Source organism: Octopus sinensis, linkage group LG7 (genome assembly GCF_006345805.1).
Source record: "Octopus sinensis linkage group LG7, ASM634580v1, whole genome shotgun sequence".
NCBI lineage: Eukaryota > Metazoa > Mollusca > Cephalopoda > Octopoda > Octopodidae > Octopus > Octopus sinensis.
Window position 1 is genome coordinate 37664415 of NC_043003.1, and position 23043 is coordinate 37687457.

The 23043-nt window shown below is 35.6% G+C and overlaps 1 protein-coding gene across 2 annotated transcripts in view; it reads left to right on the plus strand.

The window, feature by feature from the left end:
• LOC115213912 (protein FAM91A1) overlaps positions 1-22241 on the plus strand; it is an 84886-nt gene extending 62645 nt beyond the window's left edge. Inside the window, exons 13-21 of one of the 2 annotated variants that reach the window (XM_029782889.2) lie at positions 2889-2975; positions 4343-4551; positions 8995-9082; positions 11597-11707; positions 13841-13954; positions 15397-15475; positions 16037-16595; positions 19345-19414; positions 22024-22241. In XM_029782889.2, coding sequence (XP_029638749.1) covers positions 2889-2975; positions 4343-4551; positions 8995-9082; positions 11597-11707; positions 13841-13954; positions 15397-15475; positions 16037-16595; positions 19345-19414; positions 22024-22146 — 1440 coding nt within the window. In that variant the 3' untranslated portion in view covers positions 22147-22241. The remainder of the gene's footprint in view (positions 1-2888; positions 2976-4342; positions 4552-8994; positions 9083-11596; positions 11708-13840; positions 13955-15396; positions 15476-16036; positions 16596-19344; positions 19415-22023) is intronic. The other variant, XM_036504701.1, reaches the window with a different exon arrangement.
• Positions 22242-23043: the final 802 nt, after the last annotated feature.

The following is a 23043-nucleotide window of genomic DNA, read 5'->3' on the forward strand; positions in this document are numbered from 1 at the left end:
TATCAGAATCCAAAAAGCCAGAGCAGATACCACTAAGCATCCTACCTGGCACAGTTTTGTTGCACCTTTACTCTAGACAGGTATTTTATTTACTGACCCAAAAAAGGATAAATGGCAAGATTGACCTGGGCAGTATTTGAACGTGGAGCATAGAAAATCATAACAAATATTACCAGGCATTATATCTAACACTTGTGCAATTCTGCCAATTCTAAATCATATGGTGTCATTTATAAAGCACTCAGTACACTCTGTAAAGTGGTTGGTGTTCAGCTGTAGAAATCAAGCCAAAACAGAATATGGAACCTGGTATGACCCCTGATTTTACCAGTACTTGTCAAGCCATTCAACCCATGCCAGCATGGAAGATGAATGGCCATGTGTTTAAGATGTTTTGCTTCCCAGCCACATAGTTTCAGTTCTATTGTGCCTTGAATAAAGAAAGGTCTTCTACTATAGCCCTAAACTGACTAATGCCTTGTGAATGGATTTGATGCACAGAAACTGAGGGAGGCTCCTTATGTATGTATGCATTTATGAAAGTTTGTAGACGTTGTCTTGGTATTGCATGATTGTTGTAAATGTATGTCATTCATTTCCAGTATTCTGTGAAAACATGTCTGGTCATGGGGAAACATTATCTTGCTTGGAAACAGGCAAAGGTTTGTGACAAGAACGGCATCTGACAATAGAAAAAAACCTGCCTCAGTAAACTTCATCTGACCCAGTCAAGCATGGAAAAGTGGACATTGAAAATTAAAAGAATAAATAAACCATTTAGAGAATGAAATGAAAACCTCACTTATATTGACACAGGTTCATGCTCTTCACCTTGAGTCTACAAAAATTTTGCAATATGTAAGCAGAAAGATTTAAATTTGTCCTAATGAAAGGAAACTTTTGACAAAGCAATTCCTTATTATAATAATACCTCAAAAGCAAGTGGATTCAAGGATACAATCTCATATTCAAACCCAGTATCATTTGGTTTATACCTAAACTTTAAGTCCAACATTGTAAAATCTTTTCTTATAAATACTACCTTGCTAACCATAAATATAGAAAGCTGTTGAACAGATATGAAGAGTTTTACATCTCATAAAATTACTTAACCTACTGATGCCAATTGTTCATGTTGAAACATCAATACACGTACACTGAATGGTCCTGTAACACAGAGACTATCACATATGAAGTAAAAGTTAATTCAACAAATCTGAATCCTGATACCACTCAGAAATTGATGTAACCAAAGGAAATTTTAAAAGATTGTACATCTTCATTCAAAAATATGAAAAGCAGAATGAAATGAAACTCTTTAATTGTATCTGATCATTGAAAAAAAAAAATGCATCAAACTACAGTATCAACTGAAAGATCATTGAAAAATCAAGTCGTTATAAAAATGGCAGGAATATATGTTACTTGTGCACAACAGAGAAAAATCTAATCACTCAACAGAACTGTATTTAAATAAAGCTTCCAAAAAATGCAAGAATGCAGATAAATTCATTTTATTGAACTGAGTACAGCTTTCTTGAATTATAATTGCACATGGGTGTAGTTGTGCATGTATACAGAGAAATTAGCAACATATATGCATTTTTTTACACTGTATCTATTCAACTTTACTATATCATTAACATTAGATTATCTTGCTACTACACTGTAACTACATACATTATTTTGTTTCCAAAATGCAATTTCTTACAGCATATTCTCTTAAATGGTCCATTAAAATACAGTTACAGCACATTCACTTAAATAATCTTTTAATTTTAGTTTAAGAATTCTTTGTAAGCCTAGTATTTATTCTATTGGTCTCTTTTGCTGAACCACTAAGTTATGGGGACATAAACACAACATAAACACACCAGCATCGGTTGTCAAGTGATGTTGGGGGAACAAACACAGACACGCAAACGTATACACACATACACATATATATATACATATATATATTTATATGACGGGCTTCTTTCAGTTTCCGTCTACCAAATCGACTCGCAAGGCTTTGGTCGACCCAAGACTATAGTAGAAGACACTTGCCCAAGGTGCAATGCAGTGGGACTGAACCCGGAACCATGTGGTTCGCAAGCAAGCTACTTACCACACAGCCACTCCTACGCCTGTGTTGAGGATTCTCCTATGGGTGTTCAGGATTCTCCCATAACAATTAGTATGGAAAGAAAAATTGAGCATTAAATGAACACATAGTGTGTATAATATATATCCATCCATCTTCTCTGCTCACCACTCTTGGAAGGACCATGAGAGTTAAATCCTCATGCACCTCCTCCTATCAGAAGCAACTATTATTACACTTTTTGTCTGGATTCCTGATCATGACCAACTGAGACTATGGATATTATCCAACCATCTCATTCTTGGTTTACCCCTAAGTCTCCTGCCATTTGGTTTGGCTGGAAGAATCCATCTTGCAATTCTTTTCTGTGGCATTCTAACCACATGTCCATAGTACCAAAGCTATGACTGCTCAATGTGAAGAATTAATAGCTCTACCTAGAGAGACTCCCCCCATTCAATATGTGTGTGTGTCTTTTGATAATACCTTTAATCTGTTACCCAGTTATTCTATCACCTGGCTCTTAGATGTCTGTCTTTTGCAGAGTCCACTCTCGTTTTTAAGCATTCAGGCCAGGTCCCTATTCTAAGGAGGACTTTCCCACCTTTTCCTTCTGCTACTTTTAGAGACCTTGAAAAATGTCATGACCCCTGACCTTCCTCCTCAGATTAAGCAATAAAAATAGTATCTATAATGAGTATTTTTCATGCCTAACTTTATTTGATAATATAATTTATTTTATTTATATATATGTATATATATTGTTTATATTATTCTCTTCTTTTTTCTTTTGTGTCACCAGGGTCTTAAGAGTCATGCAGTGACAATGTTTGAGGTTGGGAAACTGAGTGATGAGTCAATGGACAGCTTTTTAACAGAGTTAGAAAAAGTAGGTGCCATATTTTTTATTCGTAGTTGCAGATCTGTAAAAGATTATTGATTCATTTTATTTATTACATGAATACATACATGTACACACACACACAGATATTGTATAGCTGTCACTGGCAAGTATGACTTGATAGCATATACCATGCTTTTACTAATCGCTTAATTGTTTTAGGTGACTATGTAGATGTTGCATTTCTAGACAACCCCAGATAATGATAATTTTATGATGAAAAGCAAATTCAACCATGATGTGATTTGCACTTATCATGTAAAAGGAGATTACAAAATACTGATCCTTGTTACATAATTGTATGACTAGTGAGTCCTTTAACCATCAATGTATCTTAGGAAACTTAGAATAGTAGAGCCTTTCACCTTCAAACAATTCCAATTGAACTGCAGACTAATGAAATATTTATTAGTTTTGTATAATTATTACTGCTTGACTTGGCATGTTGTTCCTACCATGTGATGGGTCATTGTTTCTTTGTAGCACCTATTTATAACTGTGGGTTGAGCCATAAACAGTATAGCAACACTAACTGTATACCAATTAGTCTCCAGCCTTTGGTTGTCTAGCTCTCTTTGCATTCATCTGTCTACTCTCTCAGTCATTGATCAGATTAACATAATTCAGTAAGTGAATGAGTAAAAAGAGAGCAAGAACCTGTGATTTTTGCAGGCTTTCCCAGATTAAAAAGGAAAATGTGAACATTGACTGTGTTGAATCTAACCTCAGTCACTCATGTGACATTTAGGAATGCTTACTACTGCAGAACTGAGAGAGAAACAGACTGAGTGAATTTTTAGGTATTTTTTATGATTTCAAAACATTATCGCATATATTAGTTGCAGGCATGGCTGTGTGGTAATAAATTTGCTTCTTGACCATATGAGGTCAGGTTCAGTTTCACTGTATGGCACTTGGGCTAGTGTCTTACATTATGGCACCAAGCCAACCAAAGCATTGTAAGTGGACTTGGTAGATGGAAACTGGAAGAAGCCCATTGTGTGTGTGTCTGTTACTATCTCCTCTGTCTTGGGCATTATGTGATAGTTGTAAATGATTGTCACTACCATACAAGCAGTGTCATTCATTTCCAATATACTATGAAAACATGTCTGACCAGAGATAAATATTACTTTGCTTGGAAATAGGTAAGGGTTGGCATCAGGAAGGGTATCTGGTTGTAGAAAATCTGCTTCAATAAACTCCACACAACCCATCTGAGCATGGAAAAGTGGACATTAAAATAATGATGATAACGATAGTTAGCTGGTGAATTAAGTTTTTTTTTTCTGAAAAGTTTATTGATTATTTTATTATTAATCCTTTATTAATAACATGCTTGATTCAAACAACAGGTTGGTTCTGAAGCTGAAGGGGAAGCACAGCGTTACTTCGACCATGCTGTTACCCTAAGGTACACGATCAGATTCCTTCGTTACAACAAAAACCTCTTTCCGGACTCTAACGCAAATTCCTCTGGCCTTGGCATAGATCTGATCCGATGTGAGAGTCTCTTAAGCTTGGATGCAGCTACTCGAGCTCGGATTCTGAACAAAAATTATACGTAAGTTATTTACATCTATTTTACAATAATATTACGTGTGTATATATATATATATATACACACTCCTGTCACAACCTGGGACCTTGAAGACTGCTTTAATGCAAGAAAGTATACTAGTCCCTTAATATTTTATATTCAATATTTCATCTATTCAATAAGACAATCAATACTTCATTTCATTTTACTATATATACTATTTATACTATATATTCTATATTCTACATTAATATTATAAAGAATATAAATAAAACATAAAAAAACAGAGTTGGAATTCCTTTGAATAATATATATATGTATATATGTATAATATGCATTGTACATATGTATTATGTATGTATCATATAATATGCTTGCTATTGTTGTTACACTTGGTTTTTGATTTATCATTTCTCCAAAAGTTCTCATGGATTTTACTGACCTGTATATTTAGAAAATTTTAAAATAATTATAAATCAAATATTTAATGTTTCTTGGTAGATAATTCTTAGTATCCGCTACTGTATCATAAAATGACAGTTGATATTATGAGTTAATGTGATTTTCTATCTGTTTGTCTGTCTGTCCATCTCTCTCTCTCTTTCTCCCTCACACACACACACAACATACCAGTTTTTATATGCCCATACTGCCGTTTAACATCACCAGGTAGCCCAGAGATGCTTTTTAATGTAGTTCACTTTGTTGCAAGCATTCAGGCCAAATCTTTGGCTCTAGGCTAACTTACACCCACCAGCCTTGGAGGCTCTGTGACTAAACGATAAAAAAAAATAAGCACCCTATCTAGTCATGACTATAAGTGTTGGCATGGCTGTGTTTGACAAGCTTGTTTTGCAACTCTGTAGTTCCAGGCTCCATCCCACTGAGTAGCACCTCGGACAAGTAACTTTTAAACCTTTTTGGTAGCTCTTCGTTGTTTTTCTTTTCAAGGTTACGCAGGTTGTTTTCTAACCAGTATTCAAGAAATTATGTAAATCTGACTCGCAAGGTCTTGTTCAATATTATTTTTATTAAATCCAAATTCAATCGTTTAAACAGTATTATCAATAAAACAGGATTGTTCTTCCTTAGTTTACTTCAAATTATGAGAAGGCATGTAATAAAAAAGACTTTTATTCTAATTCATTTTCTTCTGAGAGTTTACTTGTCAAGAAGAAACACAAGTATTGAATTTCTTAGCTAATTATTCAAACTACCCTAGAAAGAATTTAGGTGAATGACTTAAGGTCATGATGGAGAAAAATAGATAATGCAAAGTCTATTTCATGAGCATGACAATAATTTAACACTGCAAGACATGCAGAATTGTGAGTGACAAAACGTCTTGCAGCAGCCTAAAAGTCACAGAAAAATATCAGAAATCCTGGGTTTTTATAAGTTACTTGAGATATTTCTAGAAGCATCCAGAAACTAAATTTCAGAAGAATTTTTGGTTGAAAACTAGGATGGCTTTGGCTAATAACTTAGTAAGCCAATGAAAAGAATCTTTTCAAATTGACTTCGTCTAAATTTGAATTTTGGCACCAAAAGAAAATTTCCATGGAACAACTCCAGTTGATTTCAAAACATACCTGCTACAAAGCTTTTTACTACACCTTCTACAATAACCCTTAGTCAACCGATGTCTTGTGAATAAATTTGGTAGGCAGAAACTGAGGAAGCCCATCATGTATGTATATACATGTGTGTGTGTTTGTCTCCCACTTTCTCCCCACTGCTTGACAACCAGTTTGGTCTGTTTATGTTCCTGTAACTTAAAAGATTGGCAAAAGAGACTAGCAGAACAAGTACCAGACTTAAAAAATAAGTACTGGGGTCAATTTGTTTGACTAAATCCTTCAGAGTGGTGCCCCAGCATGGTCACAGTTCAGTAACTGAAGCAAGAGGTACTTCTTACATTTATACTTTATCTGTCTTTATACTTCCACCATATTATAGACATTACGTTCTATCTGTCACTCTTCAGTTTATAAATCTAAATATTACATGATGGAGGCACTTACTGCATAATTCCTGAAGAATCACATCCAAGGTTCAAGACCAGCAAGTTCTATCCGCATATTTGGACAACTAGTTCCAGACATATATGTGCTTGTGCAGAGCTGGTTAAAGCTATCTGACAAATTCTAAAGTACTAGTTTCAAAAACTATATGTTAAAATGTAACAAAAATGAGATGATGACGATAAGAAAAATGATGACATCAACAAAAATGATGATGACTTTGATGATGATGATGATGATGATTCTTTTCAGCTTATGGAGATTGTGAAAGCTGGTTCTTAATTACAGACTTGCAACTTGGTGAGCAGGACCAAGGAGTATTAAGTCTGCTCTGGGTCACAGCATTAAAATAGTGTCACCCCTTCTGTTGGTTAACCAGTAATTTCAGCCAATTATATTTCTCCATCAAACTAAGTTAATATATGCACAAGCACAGAAATAATAACTAGTTATGAAAATGCTTCTCTCCCTCTTGCTGTCTCTCTCTCTATATATAATACCTTCTAATCTAGGCACAATTCCTTTTCAATTTGTCAGAAGTTTTACATTTGATATAATATAAAATTTCAAGAAATTAGCTTAATTTTTTATTATTTTTGGACAAGCCCAATTTTTATAGCAGTGAAAATATAGCTGAGGGACTCAATACACGTATAGTTGAATGAATCAACACATGTATGGTTATTTTTCTATAAGAGGAGGAGTACAGTTGCAGGAATTAACTTGAGTGGTTATTTGTATTTAGTTTATCAACTATGGAGATATAAACTCCAAAGTGAAACCCAAATAAAATTTGAGCATAAAATCAAAAACTGCAAACTATTCAGTCCAAATTTCCAACTGTTTCTGAAGATTTCATTATCCTTGATATTAAAATCAATATGGTAAAATTGTTAGCGCTCCGGGCAATATGCTTTACAACATTTCGTTTGTCTTTATGTTTTGAGTTACCGAGGTTGACTTACCTCTCCCTCAAAATTTCAGGAATATGAAGGCGGCAAGCTGGCAAAAACGTTAGCACGCCGGGCGAACTGCGAGGTTGACTTTGCCTTTCATCCTTCCGGGGTTGATAAATTAAGTACCAGTTATGCACTGGGGTCGATGTAATCGACTTAATCCCTTTGTCTGTCCTTGTTTGTCTCCTCTGTGTTTAGCCCCTTGTGGGTAGTAACGAGATATATATGTATCATCATTATTATCATGCTGTATCTGTTTTCCATGCTAGCATAAGTTGGATAGGTCATCACAGTCTGAGTCAGTTCTTATTCAGAGTTATTGCTCTCCTGAACAGACTGGAGAACCACATCTTGCTTGTACATTTCATTATTTTGGCTTAGTTTCTACAACTGGATACTCTTCCTGTCATCAACCACTCTACAGATTATCTTGGGTAAATGTTATTATGGCACCAACACTTGACCCTATGTAGTCTCTGCTCATTTGCTGACCACTTTACAAGAAGAGTGTACAGGGTGCATTTTATAATTGTACTGGCTCTAGATGGGGTTGTCTTGTATCAAGTAAGGTTAGAGAGTCCTCACTGCCCTATGATGTACACTTCAGTAATGTATCCATGAGGGTGAACTCAAGATAGAGCTGTGATAGAAGAATCAGGAAGGATGTGTAACAGGATGAAAGGTCTGTAGCACTGGATGGGTGCAGCTCTGATCCTTTACATTAAAATATTAATCGAAGGACAGAATCAAGACTTCTGATTAACTTCAGCAGCATAAATATTTTATTTCTGGATTCACAATATATGCATTCTTCTTCGGGGCGAATCGGCAGCCTAGGAGCTCGTCACAGTAGTCAGGTGGAGTGAGCCAAATCCTGTCCGTTCAAGCATAGCGTAGCAACGCCATGAGGTGCAGCTTGAAAGAGCTGCTAAAACACGTCCGTCCTGTTCGGCTGTCAGCATTCGAGAGATCGATAGAAGGGAAATTTTGCTGCTGCTAGTTTTCTGTGCATGCGCATGAGGGAACTTCTGGCAGGCCCCTTGGAAGAATCCAACTCTGCGCATGCGTGCAGGAGATTTCCAAGATGTCGTCACTACAGATTGATTATGTTGCAAGAAGTGTGAGTAGAAAAAAAGAAAGAATGAATGGGTAGCAGACAGTAATAAGAGTAGAGGAGGGCTGATAGTAACTAGAGAGTGAAGGTGGTCAATGGTAATATAATTTCTGTTGTAATGGCAGTGGAGTGACAGAAAGAGCTTGAATGACAAGCAACATTTCATTTTGTCCATTATCTTTGCTTCAGTATAATTCCTAAATGTTTACACTTTCATTTCCATCTATTATCATATTCTAGCATCTTCTATATGTGTTTAATACCTACACTTCTTATACTGAATTAGTGCAACTGACTTGGTCCTTTTCTTATTTTGAGCCATTTTTCCAATGTGAAAAATCAATAATATTTGCTTTATCAATTTTATTTTCAGTTTGCTAGTCTCCATGGCACCATTGAGCTATGAAGTAAAACCAGTTTGTAGTTGTACACCACAACATATAGGTCCTACGATTCCAGAGGTAAGAAAAGACATTTTTTTTTATTTTCCCGGTTAATCTCTCTTAGACTCTATTCATCAAGGCAGACAGACTAAAGCCAACAGAGTTATGTCCCTTCCCTAGCGGTACACCAAAATGGCCGTAGTAGGAAGGTTTTCAAACTGAACTTTTTCCATGCATCTTTTTTAAAAGACATTTATTTGTCAGCTTAGCTGGCTGAGGCAAACAGAATAGTGTGGTAAAATCGTTGTGGTTGCAAAGTTTAAACTCAAGACTGTAATCAGTAGGCTACTTCCTTAAGTTCATATAGTCGTCTGATACAATGGATATGAATGTTAACCCTTTAGCATTTACATTATTCTGTCAAATGTTATGTTTATTTATTCGCATTGTTTTGAATTATTAATCATGCATTATCTCGTAGCTTCGAGATTTTGATGACGTGATTGTTTATTTTTAGAACGACATTGTAAGGGAAGTGCAAGAGGCTGGATCTGGCAAGTTAGAATCTAAAACATGTTGTATATTTGGGCCTGATATAGTTGGTTTAAATGCTAAAGGATGAAATGAAATATTGGCTTTTATTCAGTGGTGAATGTGTGTGTGTGTGTGTATGTGTGTGTGAGAGAGAGAGAGAGAGAGAGAGAGAGAGAGAGAGAGAGAGAGAGAGAGAGAGAGAGAGAGAGAAAGAGAAAGGTTTTAAAGAAGTTTGATCAATCTGACCTTAGCATTATTAGGATATTGCCTTTTGTAACAGATGAGTCTGTCTAGGATGGTACAGTAAGATAATGAGACTGCATAATTAGTGAGCTTAAACATTATGATCACTCTAAGACCTAAATCATATTCATGCTTAATCTGAAGAAAATCACAAAGATTATGCCAACACTACTTAACCACTTTTTTGTAACTTTTTATTTTTTACCATTATTTAAGTAGTCCAATACTTTATATCTTCAACTTCTGCTAAAACCAAATCCTGTAATCACATATAATTCCTTGGTCTTTGTCATTTAGATTTAAGTCAGCTTTAATTGAGCAAACTTATGATCAAAGACCTTCACATATGACCATTCCATATATTTCAAGTATATTTTGACTTAGATTATCCAGTATGTCCTTAACTTTTTTTCAAGACAGTAAGATCTCATTTGAGAGGGATCAACTATTTCTTGCAAGTCAAGGATTCACATAGAGGCTTCCTCAGTAACCCAAATGTTTCAATATAATTCATAAAGCAGTAATAGTAATCAACATTTTATCAAAAGACCTATTTTAGCACCTCATCACCTCATTAACCCTTCACAATCTTTGTTTTTAAATATTTAAATATAAAACAATTTTATAAAATTAGAATTTCGTACTTTTCTTGAAGAAAATGTTGGTAATGACCAAAACAGTGTCATTGCAAATATGAACAGCCAGCTGTGATACCAGTGCCGGTGGTATGTAAGAGAACCATCTGAACGTGGCCGTTGCCAGCACTGCCCCGACTGGCATTGTGCCGGTGGCACGTAAAAAGCACCATCCGATTGTGGCCATTGCCAGCCTCACCTGGCCCCCGTGCCGGTGGCACGTAAAAAGCACCCACTACACTCACGGAGTGGTTGGCGTTAGAAAGGGCATCCAGCTGTAGAAACATTGCCAGATCAGACTGGGCCTGGTGCAGCCTTCTGGCTTCCCAGACCCCAGTTGAACCGTCCAACCCATGCTAGCATGGAAAGCGGATGCTAAATGATGATGAAAATGGGGTTCCTCCAAAAAATCTCTGAAGTAATGTCACTCGACAGGATAGCTCAGTGATTAGGGAGTCTCTCCAGGTTGAGCTGCTACTTCTCTGCATTTGGAGGCCACAGCTCCCACACCACTGATACGTGATGTAATTAGAATATTGCAGGAAAGAATTGCAAGAAGGATTCTTCAAGCTGAACCAACCAACAGAAGATAAAGGGATAGACCAAGAATGAAATGATTGGAGAATACCCTTAGTCTCAGTTGGTCATGCTTCGGAATCCAGTCAGAAAGTCTAATGACAATTGCATCTGACAGGACTCTATAGAGGAAATGCCTGATTACTCTACCCCTACAAACCTCCGAGGAACAGTGAACACAGAAAATGGATGAATGGAATATTCTTCAGTTTTTAAATGTTGTAATTTTTGTATTTCATTTTTTATATAACCTTTATTATTTTTTTTTGTGTAACATATTCATGAACGTTTTATAGTTTATCAAATTTTTTTTTTGAAACAAAAAGAGTTTTTGTTGTTGCAAACCTTTCAAAATTACATTTTGATTATAGGCTGGGAACTTCTAAGTTTAGTCTACTCAGCTCTTCAATTTGTTCTGGTATTTTTGTACCTTCTATTTATTACCACCTGTATGATTAGAAAATTTGTCTCAATCCCTTTAAAAATGATATTTTATTTGATAAAACATACAAACAAAACAAAGTGAAAGAATCCTTGGTTAATTATTTCCTGTAATTCTTTGAAGATGTTTACCACCCATGAAACTTTTGAATTTCTTCAACAGGTTAACTCAGTATGGTTCAAGTTGTTTATATACCACTTGACTGGGAGTGGGCCACCATCAGTATTATTAGTAAAAGGTACAAAACTGAGGCGGTTACCAGCAATATTTCAGGTATGTACTTTTATAGTTTCTATTGTTACAAGATCAGATGTTTGTTAGGTGAGGATATTGGACTACAGTTGATTTAGCTGACCCTAGTATTTGGTTTTACTTATTTTAAGTCACACATTTGTAGTGAAAGGGTGTCATTTCATTAATATCAACCCCAGTACATGATTATATTTTCCCCAATAGAATGAAATCAAAGTCAATTATAGTAAGATTCCAATTATTCTATACATGTTTAGTCTAGTGTTTTACTACTTCAATGCATTTAAACTTGTGTTGCTTAACAGTCATTTCCTCTTAATAATAATAATAATAATAATAATAATAATAATAATAATAATAATTCTTTCTGCTATAGATATGAGTCTTGAAATTTTGGGGGAGGAGGTTGTTGATTACTTCAATCCCATATCTGACTGATATTTTATTTGACCTAACCTGAAAATATTAAGGGCAAAGATGGCCTCAGCAGCATTTAAACTGATGTAGCATTAGCAGGGCAGTCGAGTTACTTCGCCCCAGTGTAGTAGCACACTGGTGCTGCATTCCACTGTTCTTTAAAAGCTAACAGCAGAGGAAGACACATGATGACTTCTGCCCAGAGTAATAACTCACTTTTCAAAGGCATTTTATCCAGTCGCTGTCTAAATGTCGGAACATTAACATCTGGTTCCCTTTCGCCACTGCTTTATCCCATACAGATGTAGAAAATAAACTATTGACAAGTTTGTGGCCTGTCATACTATGGGATTTCTACCTCACCTCACTACTACTTCAAAATTCATTGGATAATTTAGATTTGCTGCCAAGTACTGGAACTAACTACTTTGATGTGTATTAAGGAATTAACTCATGCCTTCTACACCCTGTTGTCTCATATACTTATCTCTGTTGTGCTGGCTACTTCATGTGTGAGCAAGGAGTAAATTATGTTTGTTAACCAAAAACATTACCTTCTGATTTTTATCGTTACCTTTATGTAGAGCATGCATTTATACGTTTCTAGACTGGTAAAGCCCAACTCTTAATTTACCTCTTGTTACACTCATAACATAAAGAGCCAATAGAAATACCACAAAGTATTTTAACTTATGCATGGTTATGATTCTATTCACTTGCTACCTTAATAATAATAATAATAATTACATTGAAGAGGATGATAATGAGGATGATCTCTAACTGATGAATAAAGTCACAAATTCGGTGACATGGCTTTTCTAATTCACATCAGTTCTGGATTTGTACATATTTTATTGATCTCCTGGAAGGATGAAAGGAGAAGTTGACCTCTGAGAAATTTGAACTGAGAACATAAAAGGGTTCTAATTGAAAACTGCAAGGCATATTTTGTTGGGCTCTCTACAGATACTGTTTTTTACAAAATTAACAGGTAAATTAGGACAAATAGTAGTTTTTAGTTGGAACTACTCTCATTTTCCCCCCACATCATTATGTACCTTGCCCTGTGGTAACAATACAATCCCAAAGTCTTAGTTTAAACTCATGTAATTTGGTCAGTGATATTGTAAATCAAATCAATAAACACTCAGAGAGTATTACACAGTATTGTCAGAGCAATTTAAAGTATCTCCTTCTCTTACTCCAAAACTTGTTTGTTCTTCACTTCTACAAATTCCATATATGTACATAAATTATTCATATCATTATCATCATTTTAACATCCACTTTTCCATGCTTGCATGGGTCAAATGGAGTTTACTGAAGCTAATTTCCTATTACCAAATGCTTTCCTTGTCACCAACCCTCACTTGTTTCCAAATGAAGTAATGTTTTCCCATGGCTGGAAATGAATGACACTGCTTGTGTGACAGTGACATTCATTTACAACTATCATGTGAAGTTTAGAGAAGGTAACACAAACATACACATACTCACACATACATATGTACACACACACTCACACACATGCACACATGTATAAACATTCACATACACAATGACATGTATTCATATGCATATAGTCATATGTGTGTATGTGTATATAATATATATATAAAGTTTAAATACATATGTGTACAAATAAATATGCAACAAACTTGAAACTGGAAATAAATACATACACAGATAATTTACCAGATATTTAGGAAAAACTTTTTCTCTGTTATTTCTGCACAGGAATATGACCGTCTTTTGGTAACAACATGGGACCATGACCCCGGTGTGATAGCTTCATCAAATATTTTAATGACATTAAATGATGCTCTTTCTCATTCTGCTGTTCTTATCCAGGTATGTTTACTGACTTATCTTTTGATCTCTGATTTCCCATCACTTCCTGGTTCCTTGGTACCACAATAGCACTACCTTTACATTACATTAACCTTACCAAACAGAAATATTCATCATCATCATCATCATCACCACATCCATTTTTTTCATGCTTGCATGGGCCAGGCAGAATTTGTTGAAGCAGATTTTCCTATGGCTGGATGCCCTTCCTGTTGTCAGCCCTCAACTGCTTCCTAGAAAAGTAATGTTTCCTCTTGGCCAGACATATTTCTTACAGCTTTGTTTGTATTCTTCAGTTTCCGTCTACCAAATCCACTCACAAAGCTTTGGTTGGCTCAAGGCTATAGTAGAAGACACTTGCCCAAGGTGCCATGTAGTGGGATTGAACCCCGGAACCATGTGGTTGGGAAGCTTCTTATCACACATCCATGCTTGCACCTATGTATGTTGATGAAGTTCATTTACAACCATCACAAAACAAGACAATGATATACACAGATGCATGTACATACACACATACATAAATACATATATAACAGGCTTCTTTCAGTTTCTATCTACTAAACCCACTCACAAGGCTTTGGTCGACCTAGGACTGTAGTAGATGTTTGCTTAAGGTGCTGCACAGGAGTACTGAGCCCATGGGTGTATGTTGAGAAGCAAGCTTGTCAGCCACATAGCCACATCTGTCATTTGATCAGCTGTTGCAAACTCTGTGTGATCTGTTCTATGTGGTAAACTTAATTTGTGATATGATCATATGTGATCTTCTTATCTGTGGTGAGCTCAGTCTGTGATCTGATCATTTGCAGTGAATTCAGTTTGATGATCAGTGATGAATGCAATTTGTTATCTAATCACTTGCAGTGAACTTGTTTGTGATTAATCATCTACCACGAATTCAACTTTACTAAAGCAATGATAGATCAACAGCCCTCCATTCATCATTCTGATTTTAAAATAATCCTACAAAGATCTTGGGATTGTTTGTAGTTGCAACTTTGTTTAAAATAGATTAAAATCTGGTATCTGAGGAAAATGGTGAGGTCCTGCATTGGGAATAATGGCTATAAATCCTATTGGACCATCTATTATTAAAACATTAGGTGTTTTCACTTTTCATGGCAACTAAACTTAATAATATCTCAATATTTTGTATGATTTTGTTAATAATAGGAACTCCGGTTTCAAAATTATCTTACAAACAAAATACTGATTTTATACTCAAAAACTGACACTCATTTACATTTAGTTTTCATATCAACATTGGCTGGATTTTGAATGTAATCATTATTTAATTACAAAGAAATGAGAATTAGCTCATGTAGTCATCATCATTTGCATCATCTCCATCTCTCTCCCTCTCTCTCACACACAAACACACACATGCTTTATGTAACAGTTTTCTATTTTTTCTTTTCTTTCAACCAATTTTCAAATAGGCCCATGGTTGGGAAACTGATGGTAACACAATCTTTGTGCCGTTTCCTCTAAACGACAAAAATGGTTACCCTTCATCAGGTGAGTCGATGAAACTTGAAAGTATAAATAAAATTTTTGCATTTTCTACATCACTTAAAGTTTTCAATCCAATTCAATCTAATTTATTGTCATTTTTCTGGGGAAAATGGATTTAATTTTCTCCTCTATGCTTGCTTCTGTTTATATCTACATCTTTATTGTTTTTGTTGTTGCAGCTAGACTCCCTACAGAGAGTTTTTTAACCCTTTCTTTACTGTATTTATTTTGAGATATTCTGTGTTTGTTTCAATTACTTTAAATATAACAAAGAATTTAGTAAAATAACTTAGTTATCATTCAGCTAGTGTTAGGAATATAAATTTTGACTCAGGTTTGGTAGAAGATTTTAATTCAAAACTTATGGAAACGAGACTGTACTCATACAGAGCCGGTTTCAGCCGGGTTGGTAACGAAAGGGTTAAATGATAAGACAGGATTTAATTTAGGGCCATATTTCTATGCTGGTTGTAATTAAAATTAAATTTTCCGTGTCAGTTAGATTGTGTAAAGTAGTCCATTGAAATAATTTTTGGATTATAATTTGTTTTGATTTGCTTTCAGGAAAATTCTCTCTGAAAAATTCACAATACCATAAGGCTGTTCAAAAACTTTCTAAATCAATAGATCTACAACACACATGTGGCTATATAACATTATTGAACATTGGTAAACCTGGTCATCCATCATCAGTGGATGTTTTGGGGGCCAACTTCAGTCAGAATCTAATTCTTTCATCTGAGACTGATTCTGACTTAAAATGTGACGAGAAGGAACTCAATGTGACCAGCTTTGACAATAGTTACAATGAGCTGGGTAATTTGCAACAACATTCAGATGCTCCCTGCAATGGCATTAAAAACCAAGCTTGTGCTGATATACTTTCAAATGAATTGGATAATCTGCAGAATCAACAAATGGACCACAGTAACATTGCTCGAGATAACCTCACTTTAAACATCATTCCACCTTCTGAACAGGACCAAGACGAGAGTACTGTAGAGGACAGTGAAGACACATGGCTTCTGCTAGACTGTTTCTTTGGCATTCCACTATTTGAGTCTAAGCTCAACAAAGAGGTTTGCCAGAGAGTTGCATCTGGGAAACTATGTACCAATGAAAGGTTAGTAATATTTTGTATATTAGTGGGAGGAGTTATACAGTTCTATGTATGTGCGCATGGTAACTAGGGTTTCATATCGAGGTAACTGCAGTTGTCAATAGACAATCGCAGCTGCTTCAGTAGCCTGCTAGAAATGGCAGTAAAATCTCGCTTAAATCATACCACAGTGTTTTTTTGTTTTTTTTAAAACAAACCCATCATATTAGTCAAAACAGTCTTAAATAGATTATGTCTGGTGGGTGAGTTAAGTCTGGAGTATCTTTGATTAAAGGTCTGCCAGATGATAGCTGATCTCAAGTTAATCAACAATACACACATGTAATAGGTTTGTTCTGTAAGAGCTGACCTGGGAACACAGAACAACAAAAAGAACTGCAACCACACACACACATACACACACATATGGTTGTGTGACTAAGAAGTTGACTTTGCAGCCACATGATTTTGGGTTCAATACTAGTGCATGACACTTTGGGTGAGTGTCTTCTGTATCCTCAGGTTGACCAGTCTCAGAAACTATTGTGATGAAATTTGGTAGATAGAAATTATATGAAAGTACATTACGTGTGTGTGCATTTATCTCTGTCTTTACAATGACATCACTGAAGCAATGGTGATGTTATGTTCTGCATAAAGAAAATGTCTGGCAGCTTGGTGGGTCATGTGTGAAGAGGTACAGTAAAATTCTGGACTTGAAAACAAGAGTTGGTGTCCAGAAAGGCATCTAGCCATAGAATACTGCCTTAAGAAGTCCCATCCAATTTCTGCCAGCATGAAAAAAGTTAGCATAAAAATGATGATGGTGATGATGGTGTCACTACCAGTGACAACAACGTGGTCATGCATGTATAAAATCTTACATTAATTTTTGTATGAAATAAAGGAAATTTATCTGCAAACATTTATAAGTATGTCTACATTCATCACTACTTTCATCATCAACAACACTACATTATATAGTATTTTGTATATCTTAATGTGAATATACGAGGGTGAATCAAAAAGTAATGCCATTTTGTTAAGACAAGTATAATTACCAACACAGGAACATGTATCATACATCAAAATGAAGCTGGTCCTCTGTGGATCACATCCCTACTTCTCAACATAGTCACTGTTTCTCTCAATAGCAATGTTCCACCTTCGAATGAGAGCATGTATCCCTGCCCTGTAAAATTCTGTTGACTGTTCTTTGAGCCACTTCTTCACTACAGTTTTCACTTCCTCGTCACTGGAATAATGTCTGCCTCTCAAACCCATCTTTCGTGGCACCGAAGAGATGATAGTCTGAAGGCGCTAAATCTGGTTAGTGTGGAGGTAGTGAAGAAGTGGCTCAAACAACAGTCAACAGAATTGGAGGAGGTAATGATGAAAGGGTTATAGTGAGACAGATACAAGAGGAAGAGGAAGTACAAGGTTACCCAGCTGGAGAGAGAAAGATTAGGAATGAAGATAGAAACAGGTGTGCTACCGCAAAGAAAATACATGGTTGTCCAGCCTGAGACGAGTGCAGGAGAAGGACAGAGAGAGAGAGAGAGAGACTGCAGGAGGGAGATGGTAAAATGCCAGGCATGCTCACACGGAACGGGGATCAGAGAATAAATAAGATAGTTGAGTAAAGGAAGAGAGAGATACAGATAGTGGCAAGTGCCAGGGCATACCCTTGAGGTTCAAATGCCATAATATAAGTGAGAGGATATTGCAAAGGGAGTGTGAGTAAGTGGCAAAAGACTGCTTGCTATTTTCAAAACCAGTGATTTGTTAATTACTGTTTTTTCTTTATCAGTAGAAGCTTGCAGTTGATAGTGGAGACTTCCTACTGAAAATGTGCAAAGACACAGATATCATGACTTAGCAATTCCACCACCACTGCTGTATACTTTAGCACTATATGTCCATACTAGAATTCTATAATCTTCATCTATATCTCTCGTACAGTAATAACTGGTGTAGTAAGTAGTATTAATGTTCCCCTTGCATTTCCTCTATTGGTATTGTTGCTTCCACCAAACCTTATCTGGTCATCAAATAATATTCAGTGAGCCTTTGCCTGTATCTATAATTGGCTGACATCAGTGTAGTAACTGCTACATGGGAATGTAAGTAATCCAGGAATTATGCAAAGTCTCCTATTTTTAGCTATAAGACTCTTTGTGAGATGAGGAGAGTGTCAAAAGTTCCTTCTGGCTACAAGAAAGTGATGATATTCAAGCCTCTTTTCCCATTTGCCATTCTCATCACTAGAGAGTATGAGTAGCTGTTTTGAAAGTGTATTGGGTGACTGACAACATACTAGCAATATTGTAAACTTGACAACTATATTAACTCATAGTACTGAATTTAACCTCTACGGTGCTACTGGAAAAGGTTATTGTGCTTTCTGGCATACAAGTTGTATTTTTCTGACCAAATTTTACAGCCAAAGAAGGTAGGTCAACATATACAAGATGACTTTGGAGGACCAAAATTCCATGTGAAATGCAGCAGGACTTGGAAGGATAGTGACGATGTTTGAACATTTACTCTACATATTTACACTATATACTACAACTTGTATGCTGGAAAATACGATATTAGGATATCAGTGTTTGTGTATTTTGCCTCTTAAATCATTATATGATGTTCATATTGTAACAGAATAATAATAAAATCACCCTCACTACTGCAACTAATACAACCATCATTATAATCATTGGCTACTATTTTAATCAGCTCTACTATATATATATGTATCTGGTTTGTTTTCCAGTTTAGAGCAACTGCTTCACTCAAGTAGGAAACTTTCTCTACGTCTATTAACATTCATATCCCATTATCAGGTAAAGTATTCCTTTTTCAGAAATACCTAAACTTTTCTTTAATGATCTCCCTTGTTTTGTTTCTTTGGGTTGGGAGCATTAGCAAAATTTAATTAGAGTAAAACAAGTTGTGACTCTTTACAGTAAGTTTAATTCCTGCTGAGGTCAACACTGCCTCTCATCCTTCCAAAATCAATACAATAAAGTACCAATCAAGGACTGCTCGTTATAATTAACTAACTCCTACCCACCAAAATTTAGGTTTGTACCTGTGTAAGAAACAATTATCAAGTGGGTTGGTGGGTGGGTAGATTGGCAGAATTGTAAGAGTTTCAAGCAAAAATACCTTGTATTTCTTTTGGTCCTTTACATTATGAGTTTAAATCCTACTGAAGTTAATGTTGCCTTTCTTCTTTCTGAAGTCGATAAACGAAAGTATCTGTCTAATACTGGAATCAATGGTTTTAACTGCTTCTCCTCAAAAATTGCTGTCCTTGTGCCTAAACCATAAACAGTTATTGTTAAATATCAGTCATGTCCTGGGATCAATTTAACCAATAAACACCCTCCCTGACCAAAAGGAAATCATTTTTAATGCTATTGACTTCATGTTTATTTTACTATCTTGACAGCATTTCTCCTCTTTACAAGCATATTGCACATGGTGCACATAATCACTGAATGTGAAAATTTCTGTGATCACTTTGGTCAAACAAGGCAAATGGTTCCAAGGATGTTCCTTTCTTCATCATACTATACTCCCAAACTCACTTCTATCTTCACCAAACTCTTCAGGCTTTTCTGCTGATTCCACATCCACATATATAAATGTGTGGTATGCAGCCTCTCTGACTCTGCTAAATTCTGTCTTATTACCCTTATTTTCTCGCAATCTTCTGTGAAACTATATCTTGCCATTGAGTAATTTGTTGCTCAAAGGATTGAAGAAGATATTACCTTCTTTGAAAACAGATAAGGGTTGGTAATAGGAAGATCATCCAGCTGTAGAGAAACTGGTCTCAAGTTTCATTCCACTTATACAAGCCTGAAGAGGTGGACATTAAAATGATGATGATGATGATGACAACGACAATCTCTGAGCTTCTTCTCTTACTCTGTGACCAAAACTTTATGACTAATGATCTCTCAGATAACACTGTACTGTCTTAAATTTGGAAATGACATTATAGATTATGTGTCATTTCCATGTTTAAAAAGACAAGATGGTGATGATGGCCAAAAAGCTTATAATCAATAAATCTGTTTGATTAGAGGTAACTTAGGGCTGAACAACATCAATAACAGCTGTGACCATATTGCATTCATTTATTTTCTATATTTTACTTCAACCATCAAGCTACAGAAATTGAAGCAACAACAACCTCACCAGTGTAAAATGACATGTCCTTTATCCATAGATCAGATGATGATATTTCCAAATATTGACATAAGGCCCTAAATTTGTGGGCAAGGATATATATAGCCAGTTAAATCAATCCACCACTTGATTTTTTTTTTCACTTTATTAATTCCAGAAGAATGATATATAAAGTTGACTTTGTTCGAATTTAAACTCAGTACATAGAGACCTAACTAAATATGACAAGATATTTTGTGCAATGCTCTAATGATTCTGCTGATCCTAATTAACAATTCTTTCTGCTAAAGACACAAAGCTTGAAATTTTGAGGGAGGGGACTAATCATTTACATTGACCCCAGTGCTCAACTGGTACTTACTTCATTGAACCTGAAAAGATGAAAGGCAAAGTTGACCTTGGTAGAATTTGAACTCCAAACACAACACCAGATGAAATGCTGCAAAGCATGTTTTTCTGGTGTGCTAATGATTCTGCCAGCTCACTGCCTTCCAGTCTTATTAATAATCCTTTCTATCATAGGCACAAAGCTTGGAGTTTTGGGAGAGGGGGCTAAGTCAATTACATTGGTTCCCAAAAGGACGGACGGCAAAGTTATCCTCAACAGAATTTGAACTCAGGACATAAATCCAGAAGAAATGCTGCAAAACATTTTGTCTGACATGCTAATGATTTTGCCAGCTAACTGCCTTCTGATCCTAATTAGTAGTAATTGTTTCTAGCATAGACACAAGATCTAAAATTGTCTGGTACATTATTTTATTGTCCTCAGAACAATGAATGGTAAAGTTAACACCCTGGTGGGATTTGGACTCAACTTATAGATCAAGAACAGATATTGCAAGGGATTTTGTCTGATACTCTGATTCTGCCAACACCACCCTTAATAATTGTCTCTAATTAGGCACTAGGCCAGCAATTTTTGAGAGGGGGCAGATTCATTTGTCAACACCCTCGACTCCACTACTTGTTCTGGCACTCTATTTTATCGACCATAGTAGCGTGTAAAGCACAGTTGACCTTGGAAAGATTTGAACTTGAAATGTACTGAGCCAGAACAAATACTGCAAGGCCTAATGCTCTAATGATTTTTTCTAATTCTAATAATAACGATCATACTAATTATGTTCAATCATAAATTAAATAATTGTTGTTAATTAGTCACAATTTACTTTTATATTAAACTCAAACAGATGTTTTTTTTTTTTTCTTTTGTGTTTTATTAAAATTCTCTTATTGTAACATGTTGCAGGGTAAAAATGGAAGCCAGGATTTAAATGGTTCCACACCAGAAACTGAGTACAAAATATGTTCAGCACCACGACAGAACCTGGTATTCTCTCAGGGACGCTTAGAAAAGTGGGATGGACGCTGAATTTAACATGTTGATGATTTATGAGGAGGATTATTATTATTATATATTTTTCTTTCTGTTATTAGAAAATAAAATGAAAAAAGTTCTACAAATAATCCATTTTTTGGAAATGTTTCTTGTTTTTCTCTGTTACACATTTCTGTATTTAGCTTTTTGGTCTTTTGTTATGCTTGTCTACCAAATTCTTGTGTACATGTGCATATAAAAATTTGAAGAGTGTTAAGACAAGGATTTTTTTAATGTATTATGAGCTAAAAACTTAAGAAGCAGAATGTGATGTAGTGACATTCATTCACTTCATAAGATAAGTGTGAAGTGATTGAGTCTGCCCATCTAAGGAGAGAAGGAACTGATACTTTATGGTATCCAGTTGAAGCATCGGTATTCCAAGGTCAACTTTAGCTCTTGGCCCCCTTTGTAACATAGGTCAATAACAGATGCACTCCTGAGGTTTTCTCTGTGGGCCTCAGACCTTTCTAGAAATTTCTCAAATTTAAAGTAGTTGTGGGCCATTGAGCAGGTGATGGCTTTTACCAAACTTTTTGCATAATTTTTTTATTTAATATTTGCTTATATAAGCATTGTCAGTGACAGAAATGATGGTGGATATATACAGGAATATTTCTGTATGTAAGATGATATAATATATTTGTGGACCATGGGAAAATGTGGAAAAATTTATATGAAGATGCTGATCTTTGCTGTACAATCAATCACTACTAGTAATTATCATCATTTAACATCAACTTTTCCATTTTTGCATGGGTCAGATGGAATTTGTTGAGGTAAATTTTGTACAACTGGGTGCCCTTCCTGTTGCCAAACCTCCCTTGTTTCCAAGCAAGGTAGATATTTCCCCATGACCAGACATGTTTCATGGAAGACTGGAGATGAACA